Source organism: Podarcis vaucheri (genome assembly GCF_965113315.1).
Source record: "Podarcis vaucheri genome assembly, chromosome: 10".
NCBI classification, from domain to species: domain Eukaryota; kingdom Metazoa; phylum Chordata; class Lepidosauria; order Squamata; family Lacertidae; genus Podarcis; species Podarcis vaucheri.
The window spans coordinates 72,489,297-72,509,100 of NC_138748.1; the positions used below are offsets into that span (position 1 = coordinate 72,489,297).

The following is a 19,804-nucleotide window of genomic DNA, read 5'->3' on the forward strand; positions in this document are numbered from 1 at the left end:
TTTGTGGCCAGGAATCGACTTCCAACACGCGATGACGAATTGAAGAGGAGAGTCGGGATCCTTCTGGGAACGGGATGGCTTCCGGGAAGCCTTCCTCCCAGAGTGAGTCCGCTCGTGTTTGGAAGCCTGGGTACCCATAGTATATCTCACGCGTGTCTAGATAGGAAAGAGGAAAGAGGAGGGGGTCGATAAGGATTTGTGGGTCTAGGGCTATTCGACAAAGGACTTGTAAAAGGAAAGGTCTTTAGTCGCTTGGCAACTTCCTAGGGAGGTTTTAAAGAGCTCTAGCTATCCGGTATTCCTTACTTCCTTTTTCCTTAACCATTCACCTGGGGTCCCTTTTCCACTCTGCCGGTCCCGCCCAATTCCTCATGGGCTATTCCCTCCTGGCAACCTCCTACCTATCGTCACATCTCAGGAAAAGGGGCCCTACTGAACGCCCGCGCCGTGCGGTGCCAGATCGGGTGGTCCCTGGACAGAGTTTTGGGTCGAAAATCCCCCTTGCTTTCGGAAGCGGGCTTACAGTACACGTGGTATGTAGCCCGACCGGTGCGGCTGGGATTGGGATAGAAAGCAAGACCACTTCCTGCCCCCTAGAAAGGACGCTCAGGAAGATCGGAAAGAGAGCTCCACCCCCTTGCTTTCAACTGGGATGCCCGTTTGCGGAGAGTCGGCTATCTTTCAAGTCGGGTCTCTCCGTCTTACCCTTCGGGCTCCCAATTGGTGCGGCTGGCTGGAGGGTTTAGATAAAGAGATAGAGCTCAGAACCCCCCTTTCGGGTCGAGCAGCGGTCCACGGTCTCTCTCACTGACTGGACCAAGAGAAAGGCAAGAAGGTACGATAGAGAGGAGGGCAGAGAATTCAGTTGCCAGGAGACTTCCACCCCTTCCCACCAGTGCACTGGATTTTCCTATACTCACGCGTCTTCCACGTCGATCCGATCCCGGGATCGATGAATGAGCCGGCTGGATCCCTTTTGCTCCCCGGCTGAACTCCTGGGGCTCCCGATTACCGCCCGGGAGATGGCCGGAGGTCCAAAAGGGTCTTCTCGGGCAAATTGGCCCGCAGCCGGCTGAAGAATTCGGGGCCTCCGGTCAGCAACCCGGGAGAACCGCTCTGCCCCACGTTGGGCGCCAAGCTGTTACGGAAAAATCTGGGTGCGTATTTACCCTGCCACCCAGCCAATCGGACCAAGTCCGTGGATTCTAGCGGAAGAAAAGGAAGCTCAGCCGGACGCAGGAGCAAAATGCGAAGATCCAAGTTTATTGCGCAACAGGTTCAAAGTGGAATTGAACCCCGAGAATGGGGCGACATAAACTTTTAAAAGTTCCCTCCAAGTCCCATAACACAGTGCGCGAAACGTCATGAATACATTATGGGAAGGTTGGGTTTCATGGACTATATCATGAATACATTACACACGTCATGAATATCTCAGAGAAAGGTGGGGTTACACTAATTTACATTTGGGGGAAGGGAGGGGTGGAATATGCAGAGTGAGGGTCATACACAAATATACATTTCATGAGTACCGGTGGCGGTGGGAAAATGGGTTACTGATATGCACCGTCTGCCACCTGGTATTGCCCGGAGGAAGGGCTGGGCAGAACGATCTGACGGGATTAAAGAGTTCCTGTGTACGTGCCTTGCCGTCTCGGGGATTATGGAGTCGGGCAGCATCATGGAGTCCTGGGGAAACTGAGTCGAACGACACCAAGAGCAAGAAAATTGGAGCTGTGGTTGATTTTATATGAATTTTGAAAAGTCCTGATGACTTTCAGCCCGTTCCGTAGCCTAGATCAAAAGCGGAAGCAGAATGTATCCATTCTTGCCGAAATGGATACATTGTAACAAGGGTTTGACAGTTTTACGAGGTCAGGAGTTTCGGTTCTATTGTTCTCGCCGTGGGGGGCCGTCAGCAGCTTGTCAGGAGTGAAATGAGGCGTGCAGGAGCTCCCTGAGCTAGCTTCTGCAGGACGAATGCATGGCTGTGATTGGCCAAAGCGCGGCCATAGGAATAAGCGGAGAAGAGAAACACTCGGTCTACTCGTTCTAAGTATGGAGCGCAGATAGGCATAGGAAAGGATAGTGAATATATATATATTTGAGCTTATTTCGCTCGGGAAAGGGTCTGGGAAAAGTGTGGTGCTTGTGCAACGGTGAAGGGGGTTCGAGGGTGGGTGTGTGGTGGCACCCTTGAGGTCATCGCCTCGGACAGTCGGGAAGAAGGGGGGAATAGGCACCCCCCCCTCGGTCCGTATCATTACTATGTGTTCCTCCCTCCTCCCATCCTTCTGTGCTGCAGAGGGAACTCTGCGGAAAAGTTCTGGGGTGAATTGTGCTTCCCCACACATCAACTGCCCAGGACACAGAATTGACCTGCACCTCCATGGACAGCTGTGAGTGCAAAATTTCGTTTTACTGCTCTGGCTGCTTTTGCTGTCATGGACTGGCTGATTGCGGGGGCGGGGGCGAGGCACCAGCTGGGGGACCCACAAGGGAAGAAGGCTTAGAGCTTGGGGGCTGGTGGTGGGATGACAATGAGCAAAAAGAGGGAGAAAAGGGAGCAGAACGGGGCCAGAAGACCCAAAGGAGGCCGGCTCCTGAAGCATCCAGGGAGATGCCCCCCCTGCTGTGACCAGCTCCCCTCTCCCCTGGTCTCCTAGAGCACACAGAGAAACCCGGTTCAGACCCCATGATCCTGCACATGATATTAGGAGGGTGTTTCCCTGCCCCCCCCAACATGCATCACTTTAATCTTGTTGACAATGAACTGTATTTTCAGCCCAATCCCCGTTTGGAGCTCTTTTTGGAGCTCCTTGTATTCTGTCTTTGTTTGAACACTCCTGGACAATTTACTGTCAACAGCAAACTTTGCTCACTCCTAACTCTAGATCATTTATGAACAGGTTGAAAAGCCACAGGTCCCAATACTGATCTATAGGGGACTCCATTTTCTGCTTCTCTCCATTCACAGGAGTGCTCGTTTATTACTATGTGTTCCTCCCTCCCCCCATCCTTCTGTGCTGCGGAGGGAACCCTGCAGAAAAGTTATGGGGTGACATTTGCTCCCCCACACATTCAACACTGCTCAGCATTCAGGGAAATGGAAGAGGAAAGCTGGCCACAATCCAAGAGGCTGAGGTCAGCAGAAAGCGAAGCAAAGCCTACTCAAAGGGAAGCCACTTCAGCTTCCAGCCTGTCAGCTCCCACAATGGCTAAAGAAGAATTGCCATTTGGGAATGGCGGAGCTGAATGGAAGTGGGCAAGGAAGCCTCACAATCGCTCCTGCTGGAGGAATAGGGGCACTGACCCTATAATCAAAGGTGATGGCCACTTCTGCAATCCAGGAAGGAATTCTCCCCTCACTGGTCACATGCAGCTGGGCTCACTTTCCAGAGCCACCTGCAGGGCCTGCCAACAATTCCCTTCATCCCTAGTCTTGCTAGCTTGGGATGGTGGGTTCTATAGTCCAAAAACAGCTGGAGACCCAAATTTGGGAAGCCCTGTTCTCCCTGAAGTACAAAGGAGTATTCACCTGCATTAGAACGTCAGGTGAGCCCTGCAGGATCAGGCCCAAGGGGCCCCTGTCCTCGCAGGGGCCAAGCAGGGGCCTCTTCTGGGAAGCCCACTGGCAGCACTTGAGCCCCAGAGAAGGACGGCTGCCTCTGATTGGGGAAGCACATTTCTTCTTGGGGCACATTTCTGGCAAAGTTTAGGGAAGAGCAGTGTACAGAGCAGTGTACAGAAACCTTCCCACTGGACCAGTACCTATTTATCTATTTGCACTTTGACGTGCTTTCAAACTGCTAGGTTGGCAGGAGCAGGGACCAAGCAACAGGAGCTCACCTCGTGGGGATTCGAACCGCCGACCTTCTGATCAGCAAGTCCTAGGCTCTGTGGTTTAACCCGCAGCGCCACCTGTGTCCCTTATTCATGTCTTCTTGTTGTTTAGTTGTTTAGTCGTATCCGACTCTTTGTGACCCCATGGACCAGAGCATGCCAGGCACTTCTGTCTTCCACTGCCTCCCGCAGTTTGATCAAACTCATGCTGGTAGCTTCACGAACACTACCCAACCATCTCGTCCTCTGTCATCTTCTTCTCCTTGTGCCCTCCATCTTTCCCAACATCAGGGTCTTTTCCAGGGAGTTTTCTCTTCTCATGAGGTGGCCAAAGTATTGGAACCTCAGCTTCATGATCTGTCCTTCCAGTGAGCACTCAGGACTGATTTCCTTAAGAATGGAGAGGTTTGATCTTCTTGCAGTCCATGGGACTCTAAAGACTCCAGCACCATAATTCAAAAGCATCAGTTCTTCGGCGACCAGCCTTCTTTATATTCCAGCTTTCACTTCCATACACCACTACTGGGAAAACCATAACTTTTACTATATGGACCTTTGTTGGCAAGGTGATGTCTCTACTTTTTAAGATGCTGTCTAGACAATGGTGAAGTTTCCCACTATGACCTTGCAGAGAAATGTTTGAGGTTAATTTGGGAGGGACAAAATGGTTCCAGAAATTTTTCTATTGGATTCAGACATGTGGTGTGTGTGTGTTCATAGAACATTTATTTTGTATATATTAGACCTTGAAATTCTTACAACAATTGCATATGGTTGCACAAAATTTTAACACCTCTCCCCATTTAACACAATACATTTTTCAACAGGGTCATTGATACATCCAGTGGCGTAACGTGGGTTGTCAGCACCCGGGGCAAGGCAAGTAATTTGCGCCCCCTAACCCGTGGATTTTAGCACTCGAGTGCGAGCGCCCCCCCCCCAGATGTTGCGCCCGGCCCCCTGCACCCCCCCACTCTACGCCACTGGGACTGGGGGCGAGCGAAGGAGCCAAGGACCCCCCCAAAGGCTCATCAGGAATTTATTAAATTTATTATTTGCGGAGCTCCCGCGGGCCGAGGCAGCCGAAGCCCCCTTCCCTCGGGCGCCTCCCCGCCCCCTCCTCTCCTTGGGCTGTAGGTGGAGCTCCAGATCCGGGCTTGGCAAGCGCCTCTCCTCCTCCCGGCCGGGTACGGGGGCTTCCAGCCGTGCTCCGTCCTCGCCCCCCCCCCCCGCGGCTGAGAGCCGGAGCCAGCGGCGCCCCCTTCTGCCGGGAGACCCTCGCCCGCCCGCCGGCTTCCTCTCGGAGGGTTTTGGGGAGCGCAGGGGAGCGAGGCCCCTCGGAGCTCTCCTTTCTCCCAGTCGGCAGAAGCAGTCACCGCCTGTGGCTGGGCCGAGGGGATGGCGGCGGCGGCGGGATGCGGAGGCTGCCCGTGCCCGGCCAGGCGTCGGTGGCAGGTGGCGGCGGCGGTGCTGCTGCAGCGGCTGCTCCTCCTGCAAGCAGTGAGTGGAGCGCAGCCGCAGCGGCGGCGGCGGCGGGGGGGGGGCGCGCGCTAGGGCGCAAGGCTAGCGGTGGCGGTGGGGAGCCCGGCGGAGGAAGGAACTTGTCCCTTCCCTCTGGACTCGCGCCCCCCCCCAGATGTTGCGCCCGGTTCGGCCGGCACCCCTGGCGCCCCCCACGCTACGCCACTGGATACATCACAAATATGTCACAAAGTAGGAGTCTTTGGCATTTAGAAAAATGAGCACGTCACCCTGCCCGTTGGTAACCCTATTTTCCCACACGTTTTAACTACCTTCTTCCCCAAAGAACCATAATAGTATTCGGACATCCCCCCCAACTGGAAGGCTTTCCTGCGCTTCTCCTTTGAATGCATCAGGATACAATCCACCACCCCGATGGATTTCTGCCTGGGACATGTGCTCCCCTTGATCGCCCCCTGCCTCCTAAGGGATGATGGAGTCAGGGGGAGCCCTGGATCCCCCAATTCCAGAGGAACCATTAGGCGTATTGGATAGTCGAAGGAAACAGTCCGATTCATGGTATCCGCTTCTTGCTACAATTGTATAGGCTGCTTTTCTGAGCCTCTTTGCTGTTGTGCATGGAAAGCGCATGTGCAAATGGTCATTGTCCTGGCCTTAGGCCGAGGCTGTGGTGGAGAATTAGGGTTTTGGGGGAGTCGTATAACTGTCCCCCCCTTCCTGGTTTGAAGAGCACCAATACCTAAAACACGGACGGCCTGTGGCGTGGGGTGGGCGAGGGAAGGATTTCACAATGTAAACATTGGGGGGGGGGTCCCACTTTATAATTAGTTTGCGGGATCAGCCCCTCCCCCGCTCTCCTTATCCACAGATGGAAGAGGGGAGGAGGGAAACCTTCCTCTCCCTCCCCCCTGTTCCTCCCCTCCCCTCCCGGCACATCCTTCCCTCACCCCGCCCCCACAATCCCAAATCCCCTCCCCAATATGTTGCTCCTCCTCCTCGCCATCCGACCTCTGTTCCGGGAATAGAACTCTGTTCCCAACCTGCCTGCTTCTCCCGGAAGTGGAGCTTCCACTCCGGATTGCTGCTCTGCGCCGTAGCTCTAGGGGCGCGCGCTTTCGGAAAGGGGAGGAGGGGCAGCAGGCGACACCGCCCCCCCCGTGGATGTTGCAGGAAAGGAAAGGAGAATCTGGAGCGAGGACAAAGAGGTAAAGGGGTCCCAGGGGGGGGGGAGGACAGAAAAGGACCCAGAGACCCCCGAAAGCTCCTGAAAGCGCCATTCGTGGGTCCCGTCGGCATGGCCTAGATCCCTGCATCCGTGCTGCGCCTTGGCAGCGGCGGACATGGGGCGCCCACCGAGGGGGTCCCCATGAGGGCCCCTTTGCCCCGTTTCCCCCACGCAGGGGTCCCTGGGTCCCTGTGGGATCTGCACGGAGAAAGGCGGGTCAGGAAAGGGTTAACGGGCTCGAGGGACGCCTGGATAGAGACCCCCCTGTGGCTTCCTTCTTGCAAGCTGCATCCTCCTCACGCCCCCATAAACCCCTGCCCTGCCCAGTCGCAGCGGTTCAAATCCGGAGAGGAAGAGGGGAGGGGGGAGGCCTTCTCAGAAGCGGTTCTTGGTTTCCGCAATCCCAGCCGGGAATCAGCCAGAAACCTTTTCTTCTCTCTCAGGCTTCCATCCTTAATGTCTTTTCCACTGCCATCTTCATTGAGGATGAGGATAATGTACACCTGTCATCAGAAAAAGGGGTGCAGAGTCCATGGAATGGCTCTCAGGCTTGATACAGACGTTGCACCTCAAAAGCATTTCTGTTCCTCTTATTTTTGGTAGGGAATGTCAGAGTGACTGACAAGCTGAGATTCTTCCCAGTCAAAGGACCCATTTTTATGATAGACGCGGCAGCTAAAAAAGCCAATGCAATTCTGGGCTGCATCAATAGGAGTATAGCGTCTAGATCAAGGGAAGTAATAGTGCCACTGTATTCTGCTCTGGTCAGACCACACCTGGAGTACTGTGTCCAGTTCTGGGCACCACAATTCAAGAAGGACACTGACAAACTGGAACGTGTCCAGAGGAGGGCAACCAAAATGGTCAAAGGCCTGGAAACGATGCCTTATGAGGAACGGCTAAGGGAGCTGGGCATGTTTAGCCTGGAGAAGAGGAGGTTAAGGGGTGATATGATAGCCATGTTCAAATATATAAAAGGATGTCACATAGAGGAGGGAGAAAGGTTGTTTTCTGCTGCTCCAGAGAAGCGGACACGGAGCAATGGATCCAAACTACAAGAAAGAAGATTCCACCTAAACATTCGGAAGAACTTCCTGACAGTAAGAGCTGTTCGACAGTGGAATTTGCTGCCAAGGAGTGTGGTGGAGTCTCCTACTTTGGAGGTCTTTAAGCAGAGGCTTGACAACCATATGTCAGGAGTGCTCTGATGGTGTTTCCTGCTTGGCAGGGGGTTGGACTCGATGGCCCTTGTGGTCTCTTCCAACTCTATGATTCTATGATTCTATGATTCTATGATTCTATGATAGACAGTGCCTGTGGCTGGAGGCTCTACATACAAGGTGTGCCTATACAGGCCAAAAACTGCCAGTATTAGCACAGGTGAGGTATGGGACCTCCCCTAATTTACAGACTGTATGTAAATGAGAGTTTGTGGGTGGGATTACCGTTTATGGCATCCCTGTGATTTTCTCCACCCATGATATTTTGTGAGCTGATATGGCAGTACAAAATCCAAAATAACTACAAAAGAATAACAATATAATACGAATGATGGTAGTATTTCTACCTTGCCTAACTGGCTGGGTTTCACCAGCCACTCTGGGCAGCTTACAGTACAAATAAAAGACAGTAAAACATCAGGCATTAAAAACCTCCTGATACAGGGCTGCCTTCAGCTGTCTTCTAAATGTCAGATAGTTGCCCATTTCCTTGCCCTATGCCTGCTTACCTGTAACTTCGCTTCTCACGGGGTGTTTTGAACCAGCAGAAGACCCTCGAAGGAGGACCTCAGTGTACAGACTGAGCGATGGGGGTGGAGACACTCCTTCAGGTCTATCGAGAGTGAGGCTGTAGGGCTTTAGGTCAATGATCTTGCTGCTCCACAATGATCTCCAGAGCAAGTCCAACATACAATTAGCAGAGTAGGAAATAAAGCTCAGAGACAGCAAAAAATTCCTTCAGCAAATAAATTTGTGACTGAAGGCATAACAGGAATCTATGCCTGAAAAATGCAACCACACCAATTTAAAGGTTAGCACCAACAATGTGAATTGTGCTCAGAAATGTACTGGGAGTCAGTGAAGATCCTTTCAGACTGGTGTTATGTGGTCTCAGCGGCTGCTCCCATTCTGTTCTCTAGCTGCCACATTCTGGATTAGTTGCAGTTTACGAGTCACCTTCAAAGATGGCCCCATGTAGTGCATGGCAGTAGTCCAAGCGGGAGATCAAAAGAATATTCACCACTCTGGGGAGACAGTCTCCAGGCATGGAGGGTCTCAGCCAGCGTACCAGATGGAGCTGGCAGACAACTGCCCTGGGCGCAGAATTGACCTGCGCCTCCATGGGCAGCTGTGAGTCCAAAATGACTCCCAGGTTGTGCACCTGATCCTTTTGGGGCACAGTTACCTACATCAGGTCTAGGGCGTCTCCCACACCTGCCTGCCCCCTTTCCCCCTGGGACAGTATTTCTGTCTTGTCAAGATTCAACCTCAATCTGTTAGCCACCATCCATCCTTCAACTGCCTCCAGACACTCATACAGTACCTTCACTGGTTACAATTTAAAAGAGAGGCAGAGCTTGGTATCATCCACATACCGGGGAACACCCAACCCAAACCCCCTGATGATCTCTCCCAGCGTCTTCATATAGATATTAAAAAGCATGGGGGAGAGGATGGAGCCCTCAGGAACCCCACAAGTGAGAGCCCAGAGATCTGAACACTCATCCCCCAACACCACTTTCTGGACATGGCCCAGGAGGAAGGAGGGGAACCACTGCACAGCTGTGCCCCTAGCTCCCCTAGAGGGTCCAGTAGGACACCATGGCCAAAGGTCTCCAAAGCCGCTGAGAGATCCAGCAGAACCAGGAAAGAGCTTTTTTCCCCTTGGTCTCTAGCCCATCGGAGATCATCAAGAAGCACAACCAGGGCAGTTTCCGTCCCATGATGAGGCCTGAATCCGAATTGGAAGGATAATGGTGGCAGAAGCTTTCCTGGTCCTGCCCCTCCAAAAGCTCCAGGCCCAAGACTTTCATTAGGTTTAAAGGGGCCATCGGAGATGCTGGAAGGAGGTGTGGAGGACACCATCCAACCGTCTTAGAGAGTCCATTCTGGATTTGTGTAGGTTTCCCCCCATAGCCTTCTCTTCTCCTGAAGATAACTCACAAGGCAGTGAAGGTTTAGGATCAGAGTTTTCCTTCTCGATGGGCTTCCTTCCCCGGTTGACAATCACATCAGCCCTTCACTTTCCTCTGCAGCATGGGCGGAATCTGCCTTTTTGACTGTGGGATTCACTGTTGTTCTCCTCCTCTCCATCCACCAGGGTCTGCCTTCACCTGCAGCAGAATTCCCCAACCCACCAAGAATTTGAGACCCAGCAGATATCCTCACCTGGTTTAGCCAGCCCGTTGAAGCCGTTGCTTGGATCGCTGCCTCTGTTGCATGCTGACAGCTTCTGGAAGCCACAGGTGAGAGCTGAGTGCAGGGTGGGGACCAATGGTGGAAAAATTACCCCACAAGGTGGACTACATGTCGCCCACCAAAGGTACTACCGCTCCCCTAACACCCCAAGCCATCCTATAATTATGATATTTAAGACAGATCAGGAATAAATTTATTTCTCAAGAAACAACATAACTTCAGGCTGTTAATGAATCAATACTACATATTCAAGGATGAAGTTTCCATTAAGTACAGTTATCTATTTGCCTTTAGTATTCAGATTTGTAAGTGTCATTTTAGGATAGTCCTGATTCAGGAGACAGGCACTAGATCAGGCTGCACCTCATTATTATAAGGAGCAATGGGGGTGGGTTTCTCCGTCTGGGATTCCCATGCGTCAGCTGCTTTCCTTCTGCTTCTGCTTCTCTTTCCATTCAATGCAAGGCATCTAGACGGAGGTCCAACTCCAAGAACAGGAGCTTCCCTGAGCACCCATTCAGCTGACCCGAAGCACCAAGACTTGTCACTAGTTCTCTGACTAACCCAGACCACAGTCCCTGGAAAAGGCATAGACCTAGGTCTCACATAATAGTCCATATGGACCTCCTGAGGCCAATGGGACTGTGCAGGTGATTCATTAAGAGACAGAGGTGGATGGAGGATTATGTTGCAGAGGATGGGAAATGTCCAAAGGAACGATGGACCAGAGAAAGAGAGGGCCTTTTCATGGAAAGAGAGCAGCTGCCTTTCCTGGTGAGGAAACAATTGGTTTGAAAAGTCTGCATTCCAATATCATGCTGCTTTATCCTGCTGCTGATTGAGGATTATGAAAGGTTGCTGATGCATTACTATCATTTGATGACATTGCATTTTCATTTCCTAAAAATTTGGAACAAGGGTAGGATGCGGGGAAATGTAGGATATGTTGAAATATGAGGTGGTGCTAATGGCATCTGATGTGCTCTCTTTTCCTTTGTTCTCTTCCTTGAAACCCAAACAGGATTTCCTTTCCTCCCACTCTGAAGAAGGTGAAGGAGAAGACAGTCACAACTTCAGGGGATCGGGCACCTTCAGTTTAATTAGGAAGAGAAATTAAAATGTGTCAAATGTGGAATATGCTTCACTGAATGAGCATACATAGCTCACATCAACGACCTCCAACAGGAAAAACCATTTAAATGTATGGAGTGCGGAAAGAGCTTCAGTTTCAATGGAAGCCTTAGAACACATCAACGGACTCACACGGGTGAAAAACCTTTTAAATGTATGGAGTGCGGAAAAAGCTTTAGTAAAAATGGAAAACTTAGAATACATCAACGGACTCACTCAGGGGAGAAACCATATAAATGTATGGCGTGCGGAAAGAGCTTCCGTCAGAGTGGACACCTTAAACAGCACAAACGGACTCACACAGGGGAGAAACCATATAAATGTATGGAGTGCGGAAAGAGCTTCCGTCAGAATGGAGAGCTTAAACAGCACAAACGGACTCACACGGGTGAAAAACCTTTTAAATGCATAGAGTGTGGAAAGAGCTTCAGTCAGAGTGGACACTTCAATATTCATCTACAAACTCACACAGGGGAGAAACCATGTAAATGTATGGAATGTGGAAAGAGCTTCAGTAAGAATGGAGACCTTAGATGTCATCAACGGACCCACACAGGGGAGAAACCATATAAATGTATGGAGTGCGGAAAGAGCTTCAGTCAGAGTGGACACTTCAATATTCATCTTCAAACTCACACAGGGGAGAAACCATATAAATGTATGGAGTGCGGAAAGAGCTTCAGTCAGAATGGAGACCTTAAATGTCATCAATGGACTCACACAGGGGAGAAACCATATAAATGTATGGAGTGCGGAAAGAGCTTTATTAAAAATGGAAGGCTTAAAACACATCAACGGACTCACACAGGGGGAAGACTATATAAATGTATGCAGTGCGGAAAGAGCTTTACTGATAATGGAAGGCTTAGAGCACATCAATGGACTCACACAGCGGAAAAACCATTTAAATGTATGGAGTGCGGAAAGAGCTTCAGTAAGAATGGCGTCCTTAGAAGACATCAACGGACTCACACGGGTGAAAAACCTTTTAAATGCATAGAGTGCGGAAAGAGCTTCAGTCAGAATGGAAACCTTAAATTACACCAGCGGACTCATACAGGTGAAAAACCATATGAATGCATGGAGTGTGGAAAGAGTTTTAATTCCAATTCATCCCTTAGAACACATCAACGGACTCACACAGGGGAGAAACGATATAAATGTATGGAGTGCGAAAAGAGCTTCAGTCAGAGTGGATACCTTAAATTACACCAGCGGACTCATACAGGTGAAAAACCATATGAATGCATGGAGTGTGGAAAGTGCTTCAGTGAGAATGGAAGCCTTAGAACACATCAACGGACTCACACAGGGGAGAAACCATTTAAATGTATGGAGTGCGGAAAGAGCTTCAGTCAGAGTGGACTCCTCAGTATTCATCTACGGACTCACACAGGTGAGAAACCATTTCAATGTATGGAGTGCGGTAAGAGCTTTCATCATAATGGAAGCTTTAGAAATCATCAACGGACTCACACAGCGGAGAAACCATTTGAATGCCTGGAGTGTGGAAAGATCTTCAGTCAGAGTGGACACCTCAATATACATCAACAGACTCACACAGGGGAGAAACCATATAAATGTATGGAGTGTGGAAAGAGCTTCAGTAAGAATGGAAACCTTAAATTACACCAGCGGACTCATACAGGTGAAAAACCATATGAATGCCTGGAGTGTGGGAAGAGCTTCAGTCAAAGTGGAAATCTTAGAAAACATCAACGGACTCACACAGGGGAGAAACGATATAAATGTATGGAGTGCGGAAAGAGCTTTCGTCAGAATGGAAGCCTTAAATTACACCAGCAGACTCATACAGGTGAAAAACCATATGAATGCATGGAGTGTGGAAAGAGCTTTAATTTCAACGCATCCCTTAGAACACATCAACGGACTCACACAGGGGAGAAACCATTTAAATGTATGGAGTGCGGAAAGAGCTTCAGTCAGAGTGGACACCTCAGTATTCATCTACGGACTCACACAGGGGAGAAACCATTTAAATGTATGGAGTGTGGAAAGAGCTTTCTTCATAATGGAAGCCTTAGAAGACATCAACGGACTCACACAGGGGAGCAACCATTTGAATGCCTTGAGTGTGGGAAGAGCTTCAGTCAAAGTGGAAATCTTAGAAAACATCAGCAGACACACATGGGAGAAACCATTTAAATCTATGGCGTGCGGAAGGAGCTTCAGTCAGAGTGGAACCCTTTAATTTACGCCAACAAACGCACCCAAGAGACAAACCATACAAATTTCAGGAAAGGAAATAAAGGTTCAGTCCTAGGGGAGGTCCTACATTTTCCTGCTTGGCAGGGGGTTGGACTCGATGACCCTTGTGGTCTATTCCAGCTCTGTGAGTCTATGATTCTATGATCAACAGACTCATGGACAGGAAGAACTTTAAGAGTTGAAACCCGACAAACCATCAACAAACTCAAAGCAGAGAAGCAGTTTAAATGGAAGGATTACAGAAAGTGCTTTAGTTATAATGGAGTGTTTAAGAAACATCAAGGGAGTCCCAAATGGGAGAACCCATTTAGATGTATGGAGTGCGGGACATGTTCCTCTCAGAGTCCCCTCTTCTTCACAGCAATGAACTCAGAGGAGATCCGGCTTCAGGGCCCAGCTGAGTGTTGCCATTATCTCGAACTGGGTAACTCCTGTCTAATCTGCTCTGTGTCTGTGTCTCTCCCTGCTTCTGAGACCACTGGAAACGAGGGGGGCCGTTTCTCCCCCTCCATCTCTTCTTCTGAGGAAAGCTGATCTCCTTGAGAATGGATTCCCCAATATTCGGCTTCAGACCATTCCCTGACAAAACACATTGCCCTGTGTCGTTCCAGCCTCTTGCCTCCCTTGCTCCCTTCTGCTGGTACGTGTACCTGTGTGCTGTATTTCTTTAAATGAAGGTAATGTCTCACAATAGTGAGAATAATTTTAGATATAAAGTACCTTTTGACAGGGACGCGGGTGGCACTGTGGGTTAAAACATAGGCCCATGGTTTGAATCCCCGTGACAGGGTGATCTCTGATTACTCGGTCCTTGCTCCTGCTAACCTAGCAGTTCAAAAGCATGTCAAAGTGCAAGTAGATAAATAGGTACCACTCAGGTGGGAAGGTAAACGGTGTTTCCGTGTGCTGTTCTGGTTCACCAGAAGGGGCTTAGTCATGCTGGCCACATGACCCAGAAGCTGTACGCCGGCTCCCTCGGCCAGCAAAGCGAGATGAGCGCCGCAACCCCAGAGTTGGTCACGACTGGACCTAATGGTCCGGGGTCCCTTTACCTTTAGCTTACCTTTTTAATAGAGAAGGGGAGAGGGTGAATATGGATTGCTGGTGGTGGGTGAGGATTAGGGCTGGGCGATATATTGATATCTTATCCAATGCTGGTTTCTAGACCATATCCCGATAACCTTTGAAAAACAATTGATATGTCAATACACTGCGAATCGCAGTGTGTATTTTGGGATGTGCCTGGAAGCAGCCGGCAGAAAGCTTTGCTTCGTGAAGTCCCTGCAGATGCTACTCTGCTGACTTCTCTCCCAGACAACAGGAATCGAAACACACACCTCCATTGCCCTGTGTCCTTCCAGCCTCTTTCCTCCCTTGCTCCCTTCTGCCGGTGTGTGTGCCTGACTTAGATATCCTGTATGCTGTATGATTTTACCGCTGAAACTGGATTTGCTCTCAGGAGCTAAGTTTTGTGCCTCACTGGGGACCCAGTGAGAACTGTATGCTTTGAAAGCTCAGTGAACTATTACTGAAGAAGTCCTGCTGCCTCTATGTGTGTTTTTGTCCTCAGCGTGGGAATTGCTCTGCATGTGGCCCCTACCCTGCTGATACTTGGCTCGTGCCCTGGAGTTGCTCTACTCAAGCATGCAAGACGGGTGCATCTGTGTGTGACTGGTTTTTGCACCAAAGTCTCTCACCCCCACCACTGCATGATCTCCAAACACTGCTTCTTCACCAGAACTTCATCCCTGCCCCCTGCACATTCTGAAGAAAACTTAAAATGCTGTAATTTATTGGGGGATAGTCCCCCAAGCCTTATTGCAAGAGAGGGAAGGAGGGGCTGCAGGTACCCAACAGAACATTAAAAATACAGAGATTGAGGTCAACAGACAGCGAAGCAAAGTCTACTCCAAGGGAAGCCCTTCAGCTTCCAGCCTGTCTGCTCCCACAAGGGCTGAAGGAGACTTGCCATTTGGGGATGGCAGAGCTGAATGGAAGCGGGCGAGGAAGCCTCACAATTGCTTCTGCCAGAGGAATAGGGTCACTCATCCCTATACGAAAAGCTGATTGACAGGAAGGAACTCCTCCCCACCCTTGTCACATGCAGCTGGGCTCACTTGCCAGAGCCACCTCGAAAGCCTGACTAGAATTCCCAATGATGTACTGTCTATGGAAAAGGAGGCGGATTCTCTGTTATGTGTCTGTGATTGTTATTAAGAAAATGTATACATTATAGTCCCGAAAGTGTAAAGCCTTGCCTCTAACGTGGTCATGTTGATACCACAAACGTACTATGTAGTGCTTTGAATGTGCTACTGAAACAGACTTTGTAAAACTTTTTACAAAATACATGGAACAAAGTGTAACTGTTGCTGTCATGACAGACCCAGTATAGACAACTCCACACTGCCGTCTGCTGGGTCTACAGTATATAAAAAAACACCCATTCATGACTAAGACACTTTTATTGAATAAACCATTGTTCAAACAAAGTAACAGCCATTCACAAATAAAGACTGACTTCTCCCCGTAAGAGTTCCAATCTGACACAAAGATGGGAGCATCTTGTGGGAATGTTCAGGGTGGCAGGAGAGGATATATTGTTTGTTAATATCCTTCCAAACATGCGGTAGCAATTTCCTTTATGAAGCAGAGCGCATTCCCCTTTTTACATGCACAGCAGATAGCTGGTTGCAGGCTCGTGTGAGCTTCTCACTATTATACAATCTGTCTCAGATTGACTTGTACTGCTTCTGATGGATCACATTCCACACATCTTAGCACAACAGTGGGAACTGTGAACGCCCATACATGCACTGCTTGTTGCTTCCTTTTTTTTTTTATAAAATTTTTATTGGTTTTACAAAAGTTTTTATAACAAACAAACATAAAAGAAAAACAGACAAACAAACAAATATAATTTCATAATGTCCTTTCATAAACTTCTTTCCTCGGACTTCCCCATACCTCCCCTTTCTGCATCCTCATGTCCAAATTTTATAGCAACTTATAAATGTTTTTTCCCGTTCTAATTCATCATAGTCCTTTCTTAATCTAATCTTATATTACTGCAACCCTTTCTCTCTATAAAATCTCGACATTCTAAACTTCATCAAGTTTATAATAGTCCTTAAGATAAATCTTAAATTTCTTCCAGTCTTCTTCCGCAGTCTCCTTTCCCTGGTCACGAATTCTGCTCGTCATTTCCGCCAATGTCATATAGTCAATCACTTTCATCTGCCATTCTTCCAAGGTGGGTAAATCTTGTGTCTTCCAATACTTTGCGATCAGTATTCTTGCTGCTGTTGTTGCATACATGAAAAAAGTTCTATCCTTTTTTGGCACCAATTGGCCGACAATGCCCAAGAGAAAGGCCTCTGGTTTCTTAAGGAAGGTATATTTAAATACCTTTTTCATTTCATTATATATCATTTCCCAGAAAACCTTAATCTTCGGGCATGTCCACCAAAGATGATAAAAAGTACCTTCAGTTTCCTTACATTTCCAACATTTGTTATCAGGCAAATGGTAAATTTTTGCTAGCTTAACTGGGGTCATGTACCACCTATAGACCATTTTCATCACATTTTCCTTTAAAGCACTACATGCCGTAAATTTAATACCGGTGTTCCACAACCTTTCCCAGTCAGCAGACATAATATTATGACCAATGTCCTGTGCCCACTTAATCATAACTGATTTAACTGTTTCGTCTTGTGTATTCCATTTCAACAGCAAGTTATACATTCTTGACAAATTCTTAGTATTGGGTTCTAACAATTCTGTCTCAAGTTTTGATTTTTCCACCTGGAAGCCAATTTTCCTGTCTTGTTTAAAAACCTCCATTATTTGATAATAGTGGAGCCAATCTTGTACTTTGGGTTTTAGTTTTTCATGGCTCTTTAATTTCAGTTTCTCTCCATCCTGTTCTAAGATCTCACAATACTTTGGCCATCCGACCTCCATATTGACTTTCTTGTGGGCCTTAGCCTCTAAGGGTGACAACCATCTAGGGGTTTTGTTTTCCAACAGATCTTTATATCTCATCCAAACATTAAACAACGCTTTCCTTACAATATGATTTTTAAAGGCACTATGCACTTTGATTTTGTCATACCATAGATATGCATGCCAGCCAAATGCATTATTGAAACCTTCTAAGTCCAAGATATCTGTATTCTCGAGGAGCATCCACTCTTTCAGCCAGCAGAATGCTGCTGCTTCATAATACAATTTTAAGTCCGGCAGGGCAAATCCCCCTCTTTCTTTTGCATCTGTTAATATTTTATATTTTATTCTGGGCTTTTTGCCCTGCCAGACAAATTTCGCAATGTCTTTCTGCCACCTCTTGAAACAGTCCATCTTGTCAATAATCTGCAAAGTTTGAAATAAAAATAACATTCTAGGCAATACATTCATCTTAATCACTGCAATTCGGCCTAACATTGACAATCTCAAATTTGACCATATTTCTAGATCTTTTTTAATTTCTGACCAACATTTTTCATAGTTGTCCTTATACAGATTCAAATTTTTAGATGTTAAATTAACCCCTAGATATTTCACCTTCTTAACCACCGTCAGACCTGTCTCTTCTTGAAACTTATTCTTCTCCATATCTGTTAGGTTTTTCCCTAAGACTTTAGTTTTTTGTTTATTCAATTTAAATCCAGCTACCTGTCCAAATTGTTGGATTATTTCCAACACTCTTTTTGTACTAGTGTTTGGCTCCTGCAAGGTCAATACAAGGTCATCTGCGAACGCTCTTAACTTATAGTGTTTGGTTCCGACCTTTACACCTTTAACTTGCTGGTCCTCTCTAATCATGTTCAGCAACACCTCCAGGACCGAAATAAAAAGCAATGGGGAAATTGGGCACCCCTGTCGTGTTCCTTTTTCTATCTTAAGTTCCTCAGTTATTACATTGTTTACAATCAACTTAGCTTTTTGTTCGGAATATATTGCACCCATACCATTCTCAAATCCTTGTCCTACCCCCATCCCATGAAGATTCCGGTTCGGCGCCAGCGCTAATGGCTGCTCCCTCTCCGAGCTCCGGAGAGAGGACGGCTCTGCGAGTTCGGGTCTGACCCGCTACGGCAAGTGGGGGACCCCTAAAATCACAGGAACGGAGCCTGTGAACAAGGAGATTCGGTGGGCACCTGAAGCGCCCCCCTTTACCGCAGAAAGAGCCTTTTTAAAGGCTCCGGAACGACAACGGGGAGCGCGGTGCTGAGAATCGCTACCCAGCCCGCAGGGTGAAGCCGCGTCGCCATTAGTGGAGAGCGCCGATTCCCTTCCTGAATAATTTGGACAAAAAAGACCCGTGAGTAAGATTGAACCTCTATTTCTGTCAAAACTACCTGAAATTAGGCTGAAAACGGGAAAGGCGAAAATTAAGGAAGTCTGCCTTCCCCCGACTGCATGACAATTAAAGCAACGAAAGTTACTAAGCTGCATCCGTATGGGATATTGTCTTTAACTGCTTGAATCCGACATTTGGACTTTGACTACCCCCTCTAGCTTGCAGGGCAGAGGGGAGGAATAAGTGATTTTATAAGCTGCATGACCAACTTAAAGGAAAAGGAAACTCTCTGCAGCCTTCAACCTGGCACAAACTGCTTATAAAACAAAGCAACACTGAACTGACTTTAGACTCCTGCGAAAGTAACAAAGTGGAAGTCTCATTGCTTATTTGTTACAAAGTTTTGGGACTCTGTGGACACAATATATCAGGGAAGGCTGGGACTCTATCTATTGGGAAAGTGTTGCAATATACATATAGAAGCCTCCTGATAAATCTGCTTTTTAAATGCTCTTTGCCTTTGTTTGCGGACATCTTGATTTGCTCCCTCTAGAGGGTAAATTAAAAGTTGCTACGCCTTGGGACAGTGGAATTTTCCTTTAGGAGAAGGCTCTCGTGGGAAACGACCTTGGGATATGAGTGGCCCAGCAGACGAGATAAGCACGAGAGCCAAGACAAGGCAATATCAACAACAGCTACAGCAACACAAGAAAAGAGGCTCGATCTCAGGCATAACCCCTATAGTGACAACAGGACAAGAAAAAGGTACAGCAGTCTCCATGGATGCAGTGTCGCAAGCCCTTCTTAAGATAAACCAATCTCTGGAGAATCTAACAAAGCAGACGGCAGAAAATACCAAGAAATTGACAGAGAATTCACAGAAATTGACAGATTTAACAACAAGACTTGACCTGAATACAGAATCTATAAACAGGCTTACGCAAGAAAATTCTGCCACACGCCAAATTGCGGAGGAAGCCAGAACTATTGCTGGAGAGACCCAGGAAAAATTAGAACCGATTGCCAGGAAGGTCTATGACCACGACGCAACTCTGGCATTGTGGGAACTACAAAGAAAAGAAAGGAATTTGAAATTACGATCAATTCCAGAGGACGAAGGAGACAATCTTACGGACTTTTTAACGAAAGAGTTTGCTGATGCCTGGGAAG

General features: G+C 48.2%; 2 protein-coding genes across 2 annotated transcripts in view; both read left to right on the forward strand.

Moving 5' to 3' along the window:
- The first annotated feature begins 6,364 nt into the window (after positions 1-6,364).
- LOC309541264 (uncharacterized protein) overlaps positions 6,365-19,804 on the forward strand; it is a 76,498-nt gene continuing 63,058 nt past the window's right edge. The window contains exon 1 of the mRNA XM_082238915.1: positions 6,365-6,530. The gene's annotated coding sequence lies outside the window, so the exon portion shown is untranslated. The remainder of the gene's footprint in view (positions 6,531-19,804) is intronic.
- LOC309542448 (uncharacterized protein) lies at positions 7,853-15,786 on the forward strand. The gene is made up of 4 exons (XM_082241247.1): positions 7,853-7,935; positions 9,872-10,016; positions 10,991-12,748; positions 12,917-15,786. The coding sequence occupies exons 3-4, from the start codon at positions 11,173-11,175 to the stop codon at positions 13,264-13,266; spliced, it is 1,926 nt and encodes a 641-aa protein (XP_082097373.1). The 5' UTR covers positions 7,853-7,935; positions 9,872-10,016; positions 10,991-11,172; the 3' UTR covers positions 13,267-15,786.

Coding starts and splice junctions, on each gene's coding strand:
- LOC309542448 (XM_082241247.1), top strand. CDS start 11,173: ATGGAGTGCGGAAAGAGCTTCAGTTTCAATGGAAGCCTTAGAACACAT. Junction 12,749..12,916: donor ACACCAGCGGACTCATACAG/GTGAAAAACCAT, acceptor AGACTCATACAG/GTGAAAAACCATATGAATGC.